Source organism: Chiloscyllium plagiosum, chromosome 4, assembly GCF_004010195.1.
Source record: "Chiloscyllium plagiosum isolate BGI_BamShark_2017 chromosome 4, ASM401019v2, whole genome shotgun sequence".
Lineage (NCBI taxonomy): Eukaryota > Metazoa > Chordata > Chondrichthyes > Orectolobiformes > Hemiscylliidae > Chiloscyllium > Chiloscyllium plagiosum.
This window is the reverse complement of record NC_057713.1, coordinates 5,148,303-5,166,021: the sequence shown is the minus strand read 5'-3', so window position 1 is coordinate 5,166,021 and position 17,719 is coordinate 5,148,303. Positions and strand designations below refer to the sequence as shown.

General features: G+C 47.5%; 1 protein-coding gene across 1 annotated transcript in view; it reads left to right on the top strand.

The window, feature by feature from the left end:
• LOC122548761 (cadherin-2-like) overlaps positions 1-17,719 on the top strand; it is a 213,236-nt gene that overhangs the window by 135,056 nt on the left and 60,461 nt on the right. The window contains exons 4-7 of the mRNA XM_043687528.1: positions 3,871-4,041; positions 6,364-6,519; positions 10,220-10,364; positions 12,846-13,018. Coding sequence (XP_043543463.1) covers positions 3,871-4,041; positions 6,364-6,519; positions 10,220-10,364; positions 12,846-13,018 — 645 coding nt within the window. The remainder of the gene's footprint in view (positions 1-3,870; positions 4,042-6,363; positions 6,520-10,219; positions 10,365-12,845; positions 13,019-17,719) is intronic.

Genomic DNA, 17,719 nt, shown 5'->3' with positions numbered 1-17,719 from the left:
TTTTCTCTCTCTTGCCGTGTCTCTCTCTCTCTCTCTCACTCACACTCACACTCACTCACACACACACACACTTCTATTTATTCGTACTCTCCCCTTGCCCTTGCTCTTTCTCACTCTCGACCCTTGAGTTGGTAGCTATCTCCTCTTTGTTGCTGCTCCCTCCTGTCTCGGAGTTGCCCTGGGTTGGGGTATTTGGATTGGGGGCTGGTTTCTTCCAGAACACTCTGCTTCAGTGTGTCAGAATCCTGTATCCGCCATGGTGGTCTGGGTGACGCTGCCCAGGTACACGAGGCCCACTGGCAGTTTGACCTGAGAGTGAGGGCCTTCTGAAAGGATTTAATCTGGGGATGGGTCTTGAAACTTTCGAGTGATGGAACTGTGTGTCCGATGACTACTAGTTCCATTGTGGGGCTGACCTTGGGATTGGAATCAAACGCTCTGCGTGGATGGTGACCTCTGTGCTGAAGGACAGCACTTTTCTCTATCCATTCCCACCATTTTCCAGATTCTGGAGATGGTGGTCAGCCTGTTGGCAGCCAGTGGGCGGCACGGTGGCACAGTGGTTAGCACTGCTGCCTCACAGCGCCAGGGACCCGGGTTCAATTCCCGCCTCAGGCGACTGACTGTGTGGAGTTTGCACGTTCTCCCCGTGTCTGCATGGGTTTCCTCCGGGTGCTCCGGTTTCCTCCCACCATCCAAAGATGTGCAGGTTAGGTGAATTGGCCATGCTAAATTGCCCGTAGTGATAGGTAAGCGGTAAATGTAGGGGTATGGGTGGGTTGTGCTTCGGCGGGTCGGTGTGGACTTGTTGGGCCGAAGGGCCTGTTTCCACACTAAGTAATCTAATCTAATCTATTTTTCTAATGAAAACAAAATACTACGACACTGGCAATCTGAAATGCAAAGAGTTGCATGCTGGAGAAACTCAGCAAGTCTGGCAACATCTACGGTGGGAGAAACAGAGTTAGCGTTTCAAATATGTGGCTCCTCTTCAGTACAGTTCCACAGTAGTTTCTGAAACTCTCACCCACTAGGGCTGTGCGGCCTGCAATCTATGAGGTGATATGAGGTGGGTGGCACAGTGGTTAGCACTGCTGCCTCACAGCGCCAGAGACCCGGGTTCAATTCCCGCCTCAGGCGACTGACTGTGTGGAGTTTGCACGTTCTCACCGTGTCTGCGTGGGTTTCCTCCAGGTGCTCCGGTTTCCTCCCACAGTCCAAAGATGTGCAGGTCAGGTGATTTGGCCATCCTAAATTGCCCGTAGTGTTAGGTAAGGGGTAAATGTAGGGGTATGGGTGGGTGGCGCTTTAGCGGGATGGTGTGGACTTGGGCCAAAGGGCCTGTTTCCACACTGTAAGTAATCTAATCTAACCTAATATAACTGAAATGTTCCAAGATATTAAAAGCGGAACAGATAGAGAGGAGCTTCGTCTGATGGAGGCGCTGTTTAGGGAGTCTCAGACTGCAGGGCATTCTCTGAAGGTTAGAAAGTGCTGAACACAAAATGTAGGGTGGCTGTTTGGATTCTATTCCATAAGGGTCTAGGGTGTAATTACAATAAAGCAGTCTGATCAAAGTATTGACCCAGCCCATCTATCATCTCAATAAACTTCCATTCTGTTTCCAACCAATGGCACATTTGAGAGGCATCTGGATGGGTATATGAATAGGAAGGGTTTGGAGGGATATGGGCCGGGTGCTGGCAGGTGGGACTAGATTGGGTTGGGATATCTGGTCGGCATGGACAGGTTGGACCGAAGGGTCTGTTTCTGTGTTGTACGTCTCTGACTCTTCCCCTGTTTGTTTTCATCAACTCTATCCCCACTGAAGGGGAGAGGTTCTGAGAAATGTCTTAAGGCTCAGGGCTCTTGGTGTAATTGAGACAAAAATACGTTCCTTTATAAGAAATCCCAGCTTTGCATCTGGTGGCATTCAATTTACAAAATGTAGAGCTGAAAGCTCAGCTCACTGACCATAGAACAATCATCGATCGCTAGAGAAACCCACCTGGTACACTCAAAGAGTCATACAGCAGAGAAACAGACCCTTTGGCCCAACCAGTCCATGCCGACTAGAATCCCAAACTAAACTAGTCCCACCTGCCTACTCCTGGCCCATATCCCTCCAAACCTTTCCAATTCATGTTCTTATCTAAGTGTCTTTTTAACATTGTAATTGTACCCACATCCTCAGCAAGTTCATTCCACACGTAAACCACTCTGTGTAAAAACATTTGCTCCCAAACTAAACTAGTCCCACCTGCCTGCTCCTGGCCCATATCCCTCCAAACCTTTTCAATTCATGTTCTTATCTAAGTGTCTTTTTAACATTGTAATTGTACCCACATCCTCAGCAAGTTCATTCCACACGTAAACCACTCTGTGTAAAAACATTTGCCCCTCAATCTCCCTCCTCTCACCTTAAAAATGTGCCTCCTAGTCTTGAAATCCCCCACACTAGGGTAAAGACACTTACCATTAGCTCTATCTATACCCCTCATTATTTTATTAACTTTCAGGTTGTCTCTCAACCTCCTTCACAACTAGGTGCAGCAATAGGCCATTCAGCCTTTCGAGCCTATCCCGCCATTCAATACAATCATGGCTCAAATCCACTTTCCAGCCCACTCTCCATAACCCTTTAGCTTGTTACTAATTGTCTATCATCTCCTTTCTCAATGTCCCAGCGTCTACCACATTCTGCATGGGGAGGTGGGGTGTGGCGCTGGGGCAGGGTGGGTAAGGGGGATGTAATTCCATACATTTGACCAACATTTTCTTCTAATCATTTACCCTCTCTACCTGGTTGGACCGACATGCGACTCCAGACCAACAGCGACGTTGTGGACTCTTAACTGTCTCTGAAATGGCCCAGCAAGATGCTCAATTCGAGGGCAGTTAGGGCTGGGTGATTGGCCTCACCAGCAACACCCAGGTCCCTTGTAAGCAATGCCAGGTGCAGTCTGACCACGCTCCTTCACCATTGAAGCAAGGGTTTGTCTTATGAGAGAAAGTTGGAAAGGCTGGGCCTAGACTCACTGGAGTTTGGAAGCAATTTTATTGAGAAACCAGATTGTATGGGGGCTTGACATGGTAGATGCCAAGATGATGTGTCCCTGATCTCGGGGGAGTCTGGAATTGCTGTTTAAAGATAGGGGTGGGGGTTCTTTTTTTTGTCTAAGGTGACCTTTTTTTTCCCCTCAGTCATTAGTCTTTGGAGTTCCCTTCCCTACAAAGTAATGCAGGTTGGGACATTGAATTTATTCAAAGCTGAGTTAAACAGCTTTGTGATTTTTGCAACAGGGAAAGTGGCGTTGTGACTTTAAGATCAGCCATGACGATCTTACCGAAAGGTGGAGCAGGCTTTTCCCTCAGTGGGCTGAATGGCCTACTCCGAATTCTTGTGAACTCTGCCAGAGCCTACGGCCTAATGGTATTATCGTTAATGCAGACACCCAGGTAATGTTCTGGGGTACCTGGGATCAAATCCCACCACGGCAGATGGTGGAATTTGAATTCAGTAAAAAAATCTAGAATTAAGAGTCTAATGATGCCCATGAACCCACCTGGGTCACTAATGCCCTTTAGGGAAGGAAACTGCCATCCTTACCTGGTCTGGCCTACGTGTGACTCCAGATCCACGCAACGTAGTTGACTCTTAACTGCCCTCTGGGCAATTAGGGATGGGCAATAAATGCTGGCCTTGAGAGCAATACCCACGCCCTGTGAATGAGAATAAAAAAGATTGTTTATAAGAGAAGCTGAGACCAAAATAGTCGTTTGTCTATTATCGGTGATTAGCAGATGTATTCAGTCAAATTCAAGTGTGCTAACTTGCTCTTCTCTTTATCTTGCTGTGTATATGTACAGAACTGGAAGCCAAGTAGTGCTGTCCTATCTCAGAATGTTCCGGACATCATTTTCCCATGGTCCCAGCTGGAACATCCGGGTCATCTGAAACGCCAGAAGAGAGACTGGGTCATTCCACCAATCAACGTTCCTGAAAATTCTCGTGGTCCTTTCCCTCAGGAATTGGTCACGGTAAGAATCCATTTCTAGCCCATCACCTCAACTGGGGAAAGGCGGGGGGAGCACTGGGATGTGGTGGTAATGTCACTGGATTAGTAATCCAGAGGCTGACACTCATACTGTCGAGATGTTGCTTCAGTTCCTATCACAGCGTCTCGTGGAATCTAAATTCATTGATTAACAGAAAAAAGAATGGGATATAAAACTAGAATTACAAATAACTTTATTGTCGCACGTACTCCCATGTTACAAAGAGTTTACAAGTCACCATTTTAGGTACAAGATACTTCAATACAGATACTTAAGTATTTGGTATAAAGTAGAAAAAGTAATAAATAAAAAAGTTTAGCATAAGAATAAAAATGAAAACTAAAAGTACACAATTTACAGCCCTTCCACCCCAGTCCGTGCCAGCACCTGGCCTCCTGACCAGGCCGGGTCAAGCCTGCAGACAACACTAGCCTTTGAAATTCGAGGTCTCACCTATAATCCACAAAGGGGCCATGCCCCCTCCCAACGGCCTACAGTCCACAAAGAGGCCTTTCCCCCTCCCAACGGCCTACAGTCCACAAAGAGGCCTTTCCCCCTCCCAACCGCCTACAGTCCACAAAGAGGCCTTTCCCCCTCCCAACGGCCTACAGTCCACAAAGAGGCCTTGCCTCCTCCCAACGGCCTACAGTCACGTACGTCTGAAGTCTCCTGTCCTTACTGGGCCTGGCCTACATGTACAGTCAGTAACAGCCATATCATCACATGCAAGCACTGGAAAGTGGGACTTGAGAGCAGACTTGATGGCCCAAAGGGTCTCTCGTGTACTGTATGATTCTACGTGACTCCAGAATAATCCAGGCTGATGTTTTGGGGACGTGGGCTTTGAATCCCACTATGGTAGATGGTGAAATTTGAATTCAGTATTTTAGAACAAAAACTCTGGATTAAATATCAACCGTGTCACTGTCAACTGTTGTAAAAACCCAACTGATTCACTAACGCCCTTTAGGGAAGGAAATCTGCCCCCCGGGCCTAAATGTGACTCCACAACCACAGCGATGTAGTCAACTCTTAACTGCTCATTGAGGGATGGTCTAGCCACTGACACCCACGTCCACAAAACTACCGAGTTTGTAGAGCCACTTCAACTGTGATGAGAGAAACATGGAAAGTGGTGGAGAAATTCAGCAGATCCTGCAGCATCTGAATCCTCCTCGTCCTCCTCCTCCACCCCTCCCCCATTTCCCTTCCAAGGATTTCTGGACAAACTACTTACCATGTGCAGATAATTCATTATAATTAAAACCATCTCTGATTCATAGGTGGAATATTTAGGTAAAAGAGAAACCTCCAGGCGCCTGCGCATTCTGATGCGCTGTAGCTAATAACCACCCCAGCTGGCTATTTTTGCCCTTATAATAACTGTCTCCTTTTATGAGTGCTTGTCCAACACTGATGTCCATGTTGGAACACGATGGGTTCAGGACCCACTCCAAAGATTCTAGTCCAAATTCCAGCCTGTGCTGAGGGAGTTGGAAGAGCTTTGTTATCAGACACAGAGTTAATCAACTCCGTCTCCCTCCAAACCCCCACCCACCCCCAGAGTGGGAGTAAACGATTGCGTGGTGGGGGGTGGGAGAGAGATATTCCTTGTGTCCGGGTGCATATTTAACCTTCAGCCAAATCAGTATGTGTGCGCAGTGGGATCTTGCTGTGCTTCCTGTATGATAGGAGCATAACAGATACGAGTAAGGTTAGGCCATTTGGCCCATCGAGCTGGCTCCACCACTTGAACATGCCTGGCCTGAACATCTAGCTCCCTGTCATTTCTCCCCATCGTCATTATCACTTTGTGGTGTCAACTGTCATCTTATCCATCCCTGAACTGAACCTGCTCAATGATTGAGCTTCCAATCATGGAATCTTCTGGAAAATCCCAAATACTCTCCACCTTCGGAAAGAAGTTCCTGGCATTGGGAATATTCCTGTCTAGGACGTGTTCATCGCTGAGCATTTATTACCCATCGCTAATTGCCCAGTGGGCAGTTACGAATCATCCAAATTGTTGTGGGACTGGAGTCACATGTAGGCCAGCTTTTCTTCTCTCTGGGCATTAGTGAACCAGACGGGTTGCCATTAGACCAGAGTTTTATTCCACCATCTGCCGTGACAGGTCCCCAGGACATTATCTAGAGCTCGGGATTGATGCTCTCACAACAATACCACTGGGCTTGTCACCTCCGCAGTGTAGGATATAAGAAGCTCTACACAATTTTACCCCTCCTCTTGTAATTTCAGTAACGCATGACTCCTAAATGTCCCCTTTTCCTTTTGGATTTGCAGATCCGATCTGACCGTGATAAAAACCGTTCGCTGCGCTACAGCGTCACAGGGCCAGGGGCAGATCAACCACCGGCCGGAATCTTCAGTATCAATCCCATCTCCGGTCAGCTAGCCGTGACTAAACCTCTGGATCGGGAACAGAGAGCCTCATACCATGTAAGTTTCTGCTGTGTGAGCAAGCTTTGAATGTGAAGCATTTTCACCCAGGTGGGAGTGGTCTCCATTGGTGGGAGAGTTGCTAACCAGAGGGGACAGATAATCGGCAGAGGAATCAGCGAGGCGATGGAGAAGTCATAAGTTTATGTAGCGAGGAGTTGTGATCTGGAAGGCTGACAAAACAGATTCAAGAGGAACTTTCAAAAGGGAATAGTGTAAAATACTTGAGGGATCAGCCATGATGGTATTGAATCACAGGATAGGCTAGGGAGGCTGAATGTTGTTATCTTTGTTTTGCTGTGAGACTTTGGAGAAGGGATGGGGGAGGGAGAATGTTGTTCCAATGAGGTAGCACAATTGGCCGAATTAACTTGTTACCCTTGGAATCCTATACCATAAGAGAACTGTGGAAGTTGGCTCACTGAGGGCAGATGACGTTAGGTTTCTAGATCGAAAGGCATGAAGGGATGTGGGTATGGTGCAGGGGAGTCATGTTGAAATAGTAGAGCAGCCATTGTCTTACCAGGTTGAGGAGCAGTCTTAATGGGCTGGAGGGCCTACGACAACCCCTGCTCCATTTGTGGTGAGAATGACATCGAGACTCTGCAGAGGGGCACAGACAGGTGAGGGGGTAAAAACCTGGCAGATGTGGGATAAAGTGGGGTATAAAGGGAGATTATGCACTCTGATAGGAAGAATAGAGGAGCTGAATGTTACTTAAATGGTGAAAGACTGCAGAAAGCTGCAGCACAAGGGGATTTGGGAGTCCTTGTACAGGGAAGTCCAATGATATGTTGACCAGATTGGGGCATCAATTTTATTTCCCTGTCCAGCAGCCTTTGTCTGTCTTGTTATGTTTGATTAGCTCAGTTGGTTGGATGGCTGGTTTGTGATGCAAAATGAAGCCAATGGCATTGAGTCCACCTCTGCACTTTCCTTCTCAACCTCTCTCCTCACCTGAGGCGTGGTGACCCTCAGGTTAAACCACCACCTGCCTCTCTCTCACTCTCTCACTCTCTGCCGTAGGGTTTGATCAGATTATGGTGACTTCACCCTGACGAGAATCTATCTACTTTGCCATCACCATGTCCAGCATCTCCCTTCCCCCGTTACTTCTCTGTGGAGGAGAATTTGTCAGAGAGAGAGAAATGTCCTGCTCTTTGTCTTTAATTGGTCTTTGGGGGTGCCCTCGTTGTCGGCTCTCCCAGGAGGTGAATCATCCTCTCAGGATCTCAGACATTTCCATTAAAATCACCTCTCGTTCTCCTAAACGTAAGCTTTCCCAGTTATCAGTATCCGAGTAATTTGCGAACCAAATTTTAGAATTAGAGGAATTTTATTTTGCAGTTTAAAATCGATGAGAGTCATGGAATTGTTACAGCACAGGAGGAGCCAATAAGTGGGTGCTGGAAAAGTGCAGCCGACCAGGCAGCATCTGAGGAGCAGGAGACACGACGTTTTGAGCATAAGCTCGTCGGCACAGGAGGAGGCCATTCAGTCCATAGTGCCTGCCTTGTTCTATCCCCTAGCACCAATCTCCTGCCTTCCCCCACATCCCTGCTCACCATTTCTATCCCAACACCTATCCAATGCCCCTCCTGAATGCCTCAGTGGGATCCTGCCTCCCCCATATTCCCAGGCAGTGAATTCCAGACCCGAACCAGACGCTGGGTGAGAAAGGCCTTGCTCACTTCACCTTTGCATCATTTGCACCTCATTTTAGATCTACACCTCCTCGTTCTTGTTCCTTTTATAAATGCAGACAGCTTCTCCCTATTGTCTCTGCCCAGACTGCTCATGATTTTGCAATCCTCAATCAAATCTCCTCTCGGTCGCCTTCTCTCCAACTTCCTGAATGTGTCCTTGTAACTGAAGTTTCTCAGAGCGGGAATCGTGTTCCTAAATGGCATCTGCACTCTTTCCGATACTTTCACACCTTTACTATAATGTAGCACCCAGAACTGTACCCAGTACTCCAGCTGAGGTCCAACGTGTGCTGTGTGCAATCTTAACGTGTCTTCCAAATTATTACACATTAAATATGTTCGGATGACATTTTAATTTTGGCAACTATTGCAAAGCAGCAAATGGAAACGCTAGGAGACAGCAAGGGCTACCGATGCTGGAAACCAGAGTCAATAGATTGTGGAGCTGGAAAAGCACAGCAGGTCAGACAACATCCGAGGAGCAGGAACGTCAATGTTTCGGGCTGAAACCCTTCTTCATCAGGGCTTCCCTGCTCCATGGATCCTGTCTGACCTGCTGTGCTTTTCCAGCCTCTTGCCTATTCTTCCACCCCACCCTGTACCAATGGAAAAGCTACATCATCACAACATGGAGAAAGTGAGGAGTGCAGATCCTGGAGAGTCAGAGTCGAAAAGTGTGGTGCTGGGAAAGCACAGCTGGTCAGGCAGCATCCGAGGAGAAGGAGAGCATGAGCCCTTCATCAGGCGCCACACCTTTTTCTCGACTACGACTATCACCAGAATATAGAAAAGGCTTTCTAACCTTTTTAAGCCTTCAGTAACCTTTAACCTGAAAGAATGACCTGTGGCCCAGTGTTTGAAAAGGTAATTAGGTCATAGAGTCATAGAGATGTACCGCATGGAAACAGACCCTTCGGTCCAACCCATCCATACTGACCAGATATCCCAACCCAATCTAGTCCCACCTGCCAGCACCCGGCCCATATCCCTCCAAACCCTTCCTATTCATGTACCCATCCAAATGCCTTTTAAATGTTGCAATTGTACCAACCTCCACCACTTCCTCTGGCAGCTCATTCCATACACGTACCACCCTCTGTGAGAAAATGTTGCCACTTATATCTTTCCCCTCTCACCCAAAACCTATGCCCTCTAGTTCTGGACTCCCTGACCCCAGGAAAGAGACTTTGTCTATTTATTCTATCATGCCCCTCATGATTTTATAAACTTCTATAAGGTCACCCATCAGCCGCCAACGCCCCAGCCTGTTCAGCCTCTCCCTCTAGCTCAAACCTTCCAATCCTGGCAACATCCTTTATCTTTTCTGAACCCTTCCAAGTTCCACAACATCTTTCCAATAGGAAGGAGACCAGAATTGAATGCAATATTCCAACAGTGGCCTAACCAATGTCCTGTACAGCCTCAATATGACCTCCCAACTCCTCTACTCAATATTCTGACCAATAAAGGAAAGCATACCGCCTTCACTATCCTATCTACCTGCGACTCCACTTTCAAGGAGCTATGAACCTGCACTCCAAGGTCCCTTTGTTCAGCAACACTCCCTAGGACCTTACCATTAAGTGTATAAGTCCTGCTAAGATTTGCTTTCCCAAAATGCAGCACCTCGCATTTATCTGAATTAAACTCCATCTGCCACTTCTCAGCCCATTGGCCCTGCTGGTCCAGATCCTGTTGTAATCTGAGGTAACCCTCTTCGCTGTCCACTACACCTCCAATTTTTGGTATCATCTGCAAACTTACTAACTGTACCTCTTATGCTCACATCCAACTCGTTTATATAATTGACAAAAAGTAGAGGGCCCAGCACCGATCCTTATGGCACTCCACTGGTCACAGGCCTCCAGTCTGATAAACATCCCTCCACCACCACCCTCTGTCCTCTACCTTTGAGCCAGTTCTGTATCCAAATGGCTAGTTCTCCCTGTGTTCCATGTTACCCATGATATCTTGGCGTGCTTCTTGTCTTCCAGCTAAGAGCCCACGCGGTGGACCTGAATGGGAATCAAGTGGAAAATCCAATCGACATAGTTATCAATGTCATCGATATGAACGATAACCGGCCAGAGTTTCTACATCAAGTTTGGAATGGTTCTGTTCCGGAAGGGTCAAAGCCAGGTGAGAGTTGATAAGGTTCTGAGTTGCAGAAGGCACCCATAGTACTCTGGGATCTCCTCCTCCTTTATTCTCTCACAGCATGGGCGGCAAGACCAACATATATTGCCCATCCCTAATGAAGAGTTAGCTCCATTGCTCTTGAGCCAGATTGGGTAAGGACTGCAGATTTCCCTCCCTAAAGGGACCCTGATGAACAAGATGGGTTTTTGCAACAGTTCATGTCAGTTCCTGCTCCCCGTCACTGAGACTACATTTTCGATTCCAGATTTAGTAAGGTGGTCAAATTCCACCATCTGCCCTGCTGGGATTTGAACCCACGTACCTAAGCTTTTACCTACGGCACGATGGCTCAGTGGTTAGCATGGCTGCCTCAGCACCAGGGACCCAGGTTCAATTCCCACCTTAGGTGTCTGTGTGGAGTTTGCACATTCTCCCCGTGTCTGCGTGGGTTTCCTCTGGATGCTCCGGTTTCTTCCCACAGTCCAAAGATGTACGGGTCAGGTGAATTGGCCAGGCTAAATCGCCCGTAGTGATAAGTGCATTGGTCAGAGGTAAATATGGGGAATGGATATGGGTAGGTTACTCTTCAGAGGGTCGGTGTGGACTTGTTGGGCTGAAGGGCCTGTTTCCATTCTGTAGGTAATCTAATCTAACCTGACATTTCTGGATTACTAGCCCAGTGACATTACTACTGGGGCACTGTCTGAGAATCATACAGACCCGAAAGGGCCCTTTGGCCCAATGAGACTGTACTGCCAAATATCCACTAAAGCTAGACTAGTCTCCCTCTCTAGCAGTAGGCCCATCGCCCTGAGTGCTATGACATTTCAATCTATGTCCTTGGCTTATTTCAGAGGCCAGGTCTGTAAGAATGATCATCTGATCAGAGCAGTGATTAGAGATTTCAAAAACCAGTGTGTAAAGGTGGTGTTTCTCCCCTTTTGTCTCATTATCAAGCTAATAGATGTATCACAGTAAGACCAAAGCTGGGTAAAAAGGGTGAAACTTGCCTCCTGGTTGGAGGACTCACTGACCGGGGTGGGGAGGGCACTAGTTAAGGGGTTTAGAGGGGGATGTGAAGATTTTGTTTTCACGTGGAGGGTGGTGGACACCTGGGAGTCAATGGCTAAAGCGTAGTAGATTCAAGAACCCTCTACATGTTTAAGAACTTGCAATGCCAGGGTATGTGAGGCCACAAGCCAGGTGTTGGGGAAATGGGACCAGGATAAGCTAGTATAGAGACGATGGGCCAAAGAGCCTTCTTCCATGCTGAAAAAATTCTATGACTCAATGTCATGGATAAAGGTTATGGGAGCTAAGAGTGAAGAAGGGTGAGAGGTGACTTGATAGAGGTGTACAAGATGTTAAGAGGCATAGATAGAGTGGATAGACACAGACTTTTTCCCAGGGCAGAAATGGTTATCACGAGGGGGCATCATTTTAAGGTGATTGGAGGAAGGTTTAGGGGAGATGTCAGAGATAGATTCTTTACACAGAGTGTGGTGGGTGCGTGGAATGTACTACCAGCAGTGATAGTAGAGTTAGATACATTAGGGGACATTTCAGCGACTCTTGGACAGGCACGTGGATGATAGAACAATGAAGGGCATGTAGGTTAGCTTGATCTTGGCGTAGGATAGAAGGCTGACACAACACCGAGGGCTGAAGGGCCTGTACTGTTCTGTGTTCTATGTTCAATGGTCTTGTGTTACCCCAGCTACCCAGACAGGGTCTTGTTTGTTCATTGGAAGTGATATAGGGTAGGGCTTCACTGGCAACACCACCATTGATGGCCACTCCCTAAGTGTCCTCCTTTGCAAATATAACTGAGTGGGGAAGGTGTGATGCAAGATCATAACACAAGGCAGCTGGGTATCAGCCATATTGCTGTGGGCCTGGAGTTGCATATGCGCCAAACAGGGTACGGTGGCCCTCGGAAAAGGAAAATGGTGAGCCTGTTGGTTTTGTTGGACAATCTCACGGTGCGGGTCTTTTTATTTGCAGTTTTGTTGAATTGTATTCCGATTCCCCGCTTGCCCTGTCGTGACTGGGCAGGCCCTGGCAGCATAGCCACAGAATCTTAGAGTGAGGAGACGTTGGTACCCTGTTGGCGTGGCCTGGCCAGGCCAGGGAGGGTGAATAGGGGTGTTGGGTCTGTGGGGGGGGTGACAGTGAGGAGACTGGATCCTGCTTGGCACTTGCTCAATGCCAAAGATTTGGGTCACCGTGTAGCACCAAGAGCAGCTCCAACTCTGGGAGAGGCTGAGCTGAAATGGCGGACATCAGGTCAGGTACCATCCTGCTGGGAAAACACATCTCCCAATGCGGAGTGGGGAGAGTAATGATGTCAGAGGCAATCGAGGCTAAAGGTCATGATGCTGAGCATGTTTCTAAAATTGATTTGACATGCAATGGTTTTTAAACTAAGTCTCGAGAGTTGTTCTCTTGATCGAAGATTAAGTTCTCCTTTCTCCTCCCCAGGAACGTTTGTGATGGCAGTGACTGCAATGGACGCTGATGACCCTAATTCCGCCAACGGCATATTAAGATACAAGATTCTCTCGCAAATGCCAAACAGTCCGTCTCCGAATATGTTCACAATCAATAACCAGACGGGCGATATCGTCACTGTAGCGGCTGGCCTTGACAGAGAGGTACGTCAGAAGAGGGGATGGCTTCACTCCATCTCCCTGTCAAGAAATAAAAGCTGCCGGCAAATTACTGCCTTCCACCTGCCCTTGAATTAGAATATTTCGTCAGCAGCTCAGCTTTGTTCAGTCAGCTTAGCGTTTGAGTGTGAGGGAAGGTTTTGTTTTATAAATATCCATTCATAGAACGTGGGCATCACTGGGTCAGCATTTATTGCCCATCCCTAGTTGCCCCTTGAGAAGGTGGGGGTGAGCTGCCACCTTGAACCACTGCAGTCCATGTGCTGTAGGTAGACCCACAATGCCCTTAGGGAGGGAATTCCAGGATTCTGACCCAGTGACACTGAAGGAACAGTGATATATTTCCAAATGAGAATGGTGAGGGGCTTGGAGGGGAACTTGCAGGGGGTGGTGTTCCCATGTATCTGCTGCCCTTGTCCTTCTGGATGGAAGAGATCGTGGATTTTGAAGGTGCTGTCTAAAGATCTTTGGTGAATTTCTGCAGCTCGTCTTGTAGATGGGACACAATGCTGCAACTGAGCAACGGTGGTGGAGGGAGTGGATGTTTCTCAATGTGGTGCCAGTCAAGCGGGGGCTGCTTTGGCCTGGATGGTGTCGAGCTTCTTGAGTGTTGTTGGAGCTGTCCCCATCTAGACAAATGGGGAGTATTCCATCACACTCCTGAGTTGTGCCTTGTAGATGGTGGAGATGGTGCCTTGGGGAGTCAGGGAGTGAGTTACTTACTGCAAAATTCCTAGTCTCTGACCACTATGTTTATTTGGTGAGTCCAGTTGAATTTCTGGTCACTGATAACCCCCAGGATGTCGATAGTGGGGGATTCAGTGATGGTAACACCATATAATGTCAGGGAGCAATCGTTTAGCTTCTTCACTTAACAGAGATGACATTGCCTGGCATGTGTGACGTATGAGTGTCACTTGCTGCTTTCTGAACATCTACCCATGATGCTTTGCTGCTTTTATGATGTGGGAATCGATTAATCGCAATCTTGAACTTACTAAACATGTGAGCATTCACAGCTTTCTGAGGCAAGTGTTTCTAAAGATTCATCTTCCCGAGTGATTCACCTTCCTCATCTTAGTCCTAAATATCCAGCCACTGGTCCTAGGCCCCTCCAGACAGATGCATCCTCCAGGCTCTGACTACCCTGTCAATCTCTGTAAGAATTTTGCGTTCTTTATTGCAATCTCCCTTGTTCTTCTCAACTCCAGTGAATGCGAGCACCATCTCCTTGTCAGACAATCCCTTTGTCCCAGGATTTAGTTCAGTGAACCTTTGCAGCACCTCTGCGCAGCACCTCTGCACCCTCTTTACAGATTTCTTTCACAGCTAGCTTTCTGTGCACATTTTGCTCAGTAAGTTGCAATAATATTGCCTTCAGTCGCCTCAGCTAAAACCAGATAGATTTTGAACAACTGAGACTTCAAAGCTAAGCAGCACTAATTTGAAAGCAGTGTGTCTAAAGTATTAATTTGTAGCATCTATCAGGTCTCATCAAAGGATTCTCTTTCCTTGGGGTGAAAGACCCTCCGCTTTCCCTGGGGAATGCATAGAAACTAGGAGCTGGAGTAGGCCATTTGGCCCTTCAACCTTGTTCCGCCAGTCATTATGATCATGGCTGATTAGATTCCCGACAGTATGGAAACAGGCCATTTGGTCCAACAAGTCCACACCGACCCTCCGAAGAGCAACCCACCCAGACCCATTCCCCCACCCTATATTTACTTCTGACTAATGCACCTAACACTACGGGCAATTTTAGCGTGACCAATTCACCTGACCTGCACATCTTTGGATTGTGGGAGGAAACCGGAGCGCCCGGAGGAAACCCCCGCAGACATGGAGAGGATTCCAAACGTCCCACGGACAGTCGCCCAAGGCAGGAATCGAACCTGGGTCACTGGCACTGTGAGGCAGCAGTGCTAACCACTGGGTCACCATGCCGCCACATGATCATCCAACTCAGTCCCCTGTTCCCACTTTCTCCCCAGACCCTTTGATCCCTTTATCCCTAAGAACTGGATCTAACTCCTTCTTGAAAACAGTCAATGTTTTGCCCTCAACCACTTCCTGTGGCAGAGAATCCCACCGGCTCCCCACTCTCTGGGTGAAGACAATGTTCCTCATCTCGACCCAAAATGGCCTACCTGGTACTCTTAGACTGTGACCCCCCCCTCCCCCCAGCTCTGGACTCTCCGGTCATTGGGAACATCCTTCCTGTGTTTACCCTGTCTAGTTCAGTTAGAATTTTATAAATTTCTATGAGATGCCCCTCACCACCTCACCCAACCCCAACCCATTCTTTCAGGTTGATCTTGCATTTTAATGCTTTTTATCTTCTCCAGCACCTTTTTTAGTTTTGGTATCTGGGACAGAAGTTGTTACCTATGGCCTAATCAAAGTTTGATATGAATTTTACACCTCTTGGAAGGACTTCGGGAGTTCAGGTGCACGATCCTCTGAAAGTGGAGTCCCAGGTAGACAGGGCAGTGAAGAAGGCTTTTGGCACACTGGCCTTCATCAGTCAGGGCACTGGGTATAGAAGTTGGGAAATCATGTTGCAGTTGTACAGGACGTTGGTGAGGCTGCACTCGGAGTATTGTGTTCAATTTTGTTCACCTTGCTATAGGAAAGGCGTTATTAAACTGGAAAGAGTGCAGAAGAAATTTACAAGGATGCTGCCAGGACTCGATGGTCTGAGTTATAGGGAGAGGTTAGACAAGCTAGGACCTTTTTCTTTAGCGTGTTGGAGACTGAGGTGGGATGGGGCTTTACAGAGATTGTGAGAAGCATGGATTGGATGAATGCACTCCGGTTTTTTTCCCCAGGGTTAAGGAATCCAGGACTAGAGCAAAAACAATAAAAGGGAACCTGAGGGACAAATTTTTTACACAGAGGGTGGTGCGCATATGGAATGAGCTGCCAGCAGAAGTGATTGAGGCAGGTACATTAAAAGACATTTGAATAAATACCTGGGTAGGAAAGGATTCGAAGGATATTAACTAAGTGCAGGGAAATGGGGTTAGCCTGGATGGACATTTTGGTCAGCATGGACCAGTTTGGGCCAAAGGGCCTGTAGGACTCTCTGACTCTTGTTTATTGTTACTATGTCTGGAGAAATAACTGCGACAGGAAGTGAATATAGGAGCTTTCCCTCACGTCCCATCCCATTGAAAAATACAACAGGCAATTTTTTTTCTTTGAAGCTTGGGGGTTGGGAAGGGATCTGGAAGACAAAGTTTTAAATATTTAAATGGCAAAACTGGGCAGGGGCAGTTTACGTTTATGCGAATCTTTTAAAATATTAATCACTCCAGCAAATCAATACACGGGTGCTTGAAACATTATCCCTTCCTTTTAGTGAGTCAGTTTGAGCCTGTGTGTTCTTGTATCTTTGTGAAAAAAAAGCAAACAAGTGCAGGGCTTCCCGCGTGTATTGTCATCTGTGACAGGAAAGGCAGGTACTACGGGGAGTTTTACTTGTCTGGAATGCTGAGGGGAGCTGGGCCCTCTGCACAGTACTCACACCGATATAATAATAATAATAATAAGGGTTTTGTGGTGTGGTGCTGATTCTGCTGCACAAGCATTTGCATTCAGCCCTACACTTCATACATTCCTGCATGTAGGTCACTCATCCATGTTCTACACTTGTACCAGCCCCTGGCACAAATTAGATTTTAATTATAATTCATACTTGGGAGTTTTTCCTTGTTGTGTTTATTGTCCACCCCTAATTGCCCAGAGGGCACAGCTTAGTTTAGATCAGTCACATTGCTGTGGGTCTGGAGTCACATGTAGGCCGGAGATGGGTTTTTATGAAGGTGGTCACCTTTAGACTAATTCCAGATTTTTAATGAATTCAGCTTTGATCATTTGAGATTGAGCACAGGGCGGTAGTGGGATAGTGTTAATGTCACTAGACTAGTCATCCCAGGTTAATGTTCTAGGGACTTGGGTTCAAATCCCCACCGTGCCAGGTGATGAAATTCACATTCAGTATAAAGCTGGATTAAATAATAGCTGGTGACACTATAACCACTATCTGTCCCATTCCAGTTCACTATTGTGGGAATTAGTTAATTCGGGACACATCTGCTGTCCTTATCTGCACAGTCTTCCGGACCAAATAACCATCTGATTCCCTGCTGAAAGCCCACGATTGAGCTGATCTTCCCCCACACTGTCTGGCAGCACATTCCACACCCTGCCCACTCCCTGTCGATGCCCTCATGGCTTCATGCCAGTTACCTTCAGTCTGCTGTCTTGCCATCAATGGGAGCAGATTCTCCTGTCGTAGGCTGTCCACAGCGTTTGTGATTGTGAATACCTTGATCGAACCCCCACACTGCCCCAAGCCTATTCTCGAATGGAGCAGTCACTGTGTTTCCAATCTGAAGTTCCTCATTCCTGGCACCATGCTCCTGAATGCCCCCTCTCCAGTGTTTCACATCTTTGCAAAATGCAGAGCCCCAGAACCAGAAGACCATAAGACATAGGAGCAGAAGCAGGCCATTCAGCCCATCCAATTTGCTCCGCCATTCGATGAGATCATAGCTGATCTGATAATCCTCAACTCCACTTTCCTGCCTTTTCCCCATCACCCTCGATTCCCCTTCCTGATTCAAAATCTGTCTGTCTCAGCCTTGAATATACTCAGTGCCCCAGCCCTGGGGGGGGGAAGAA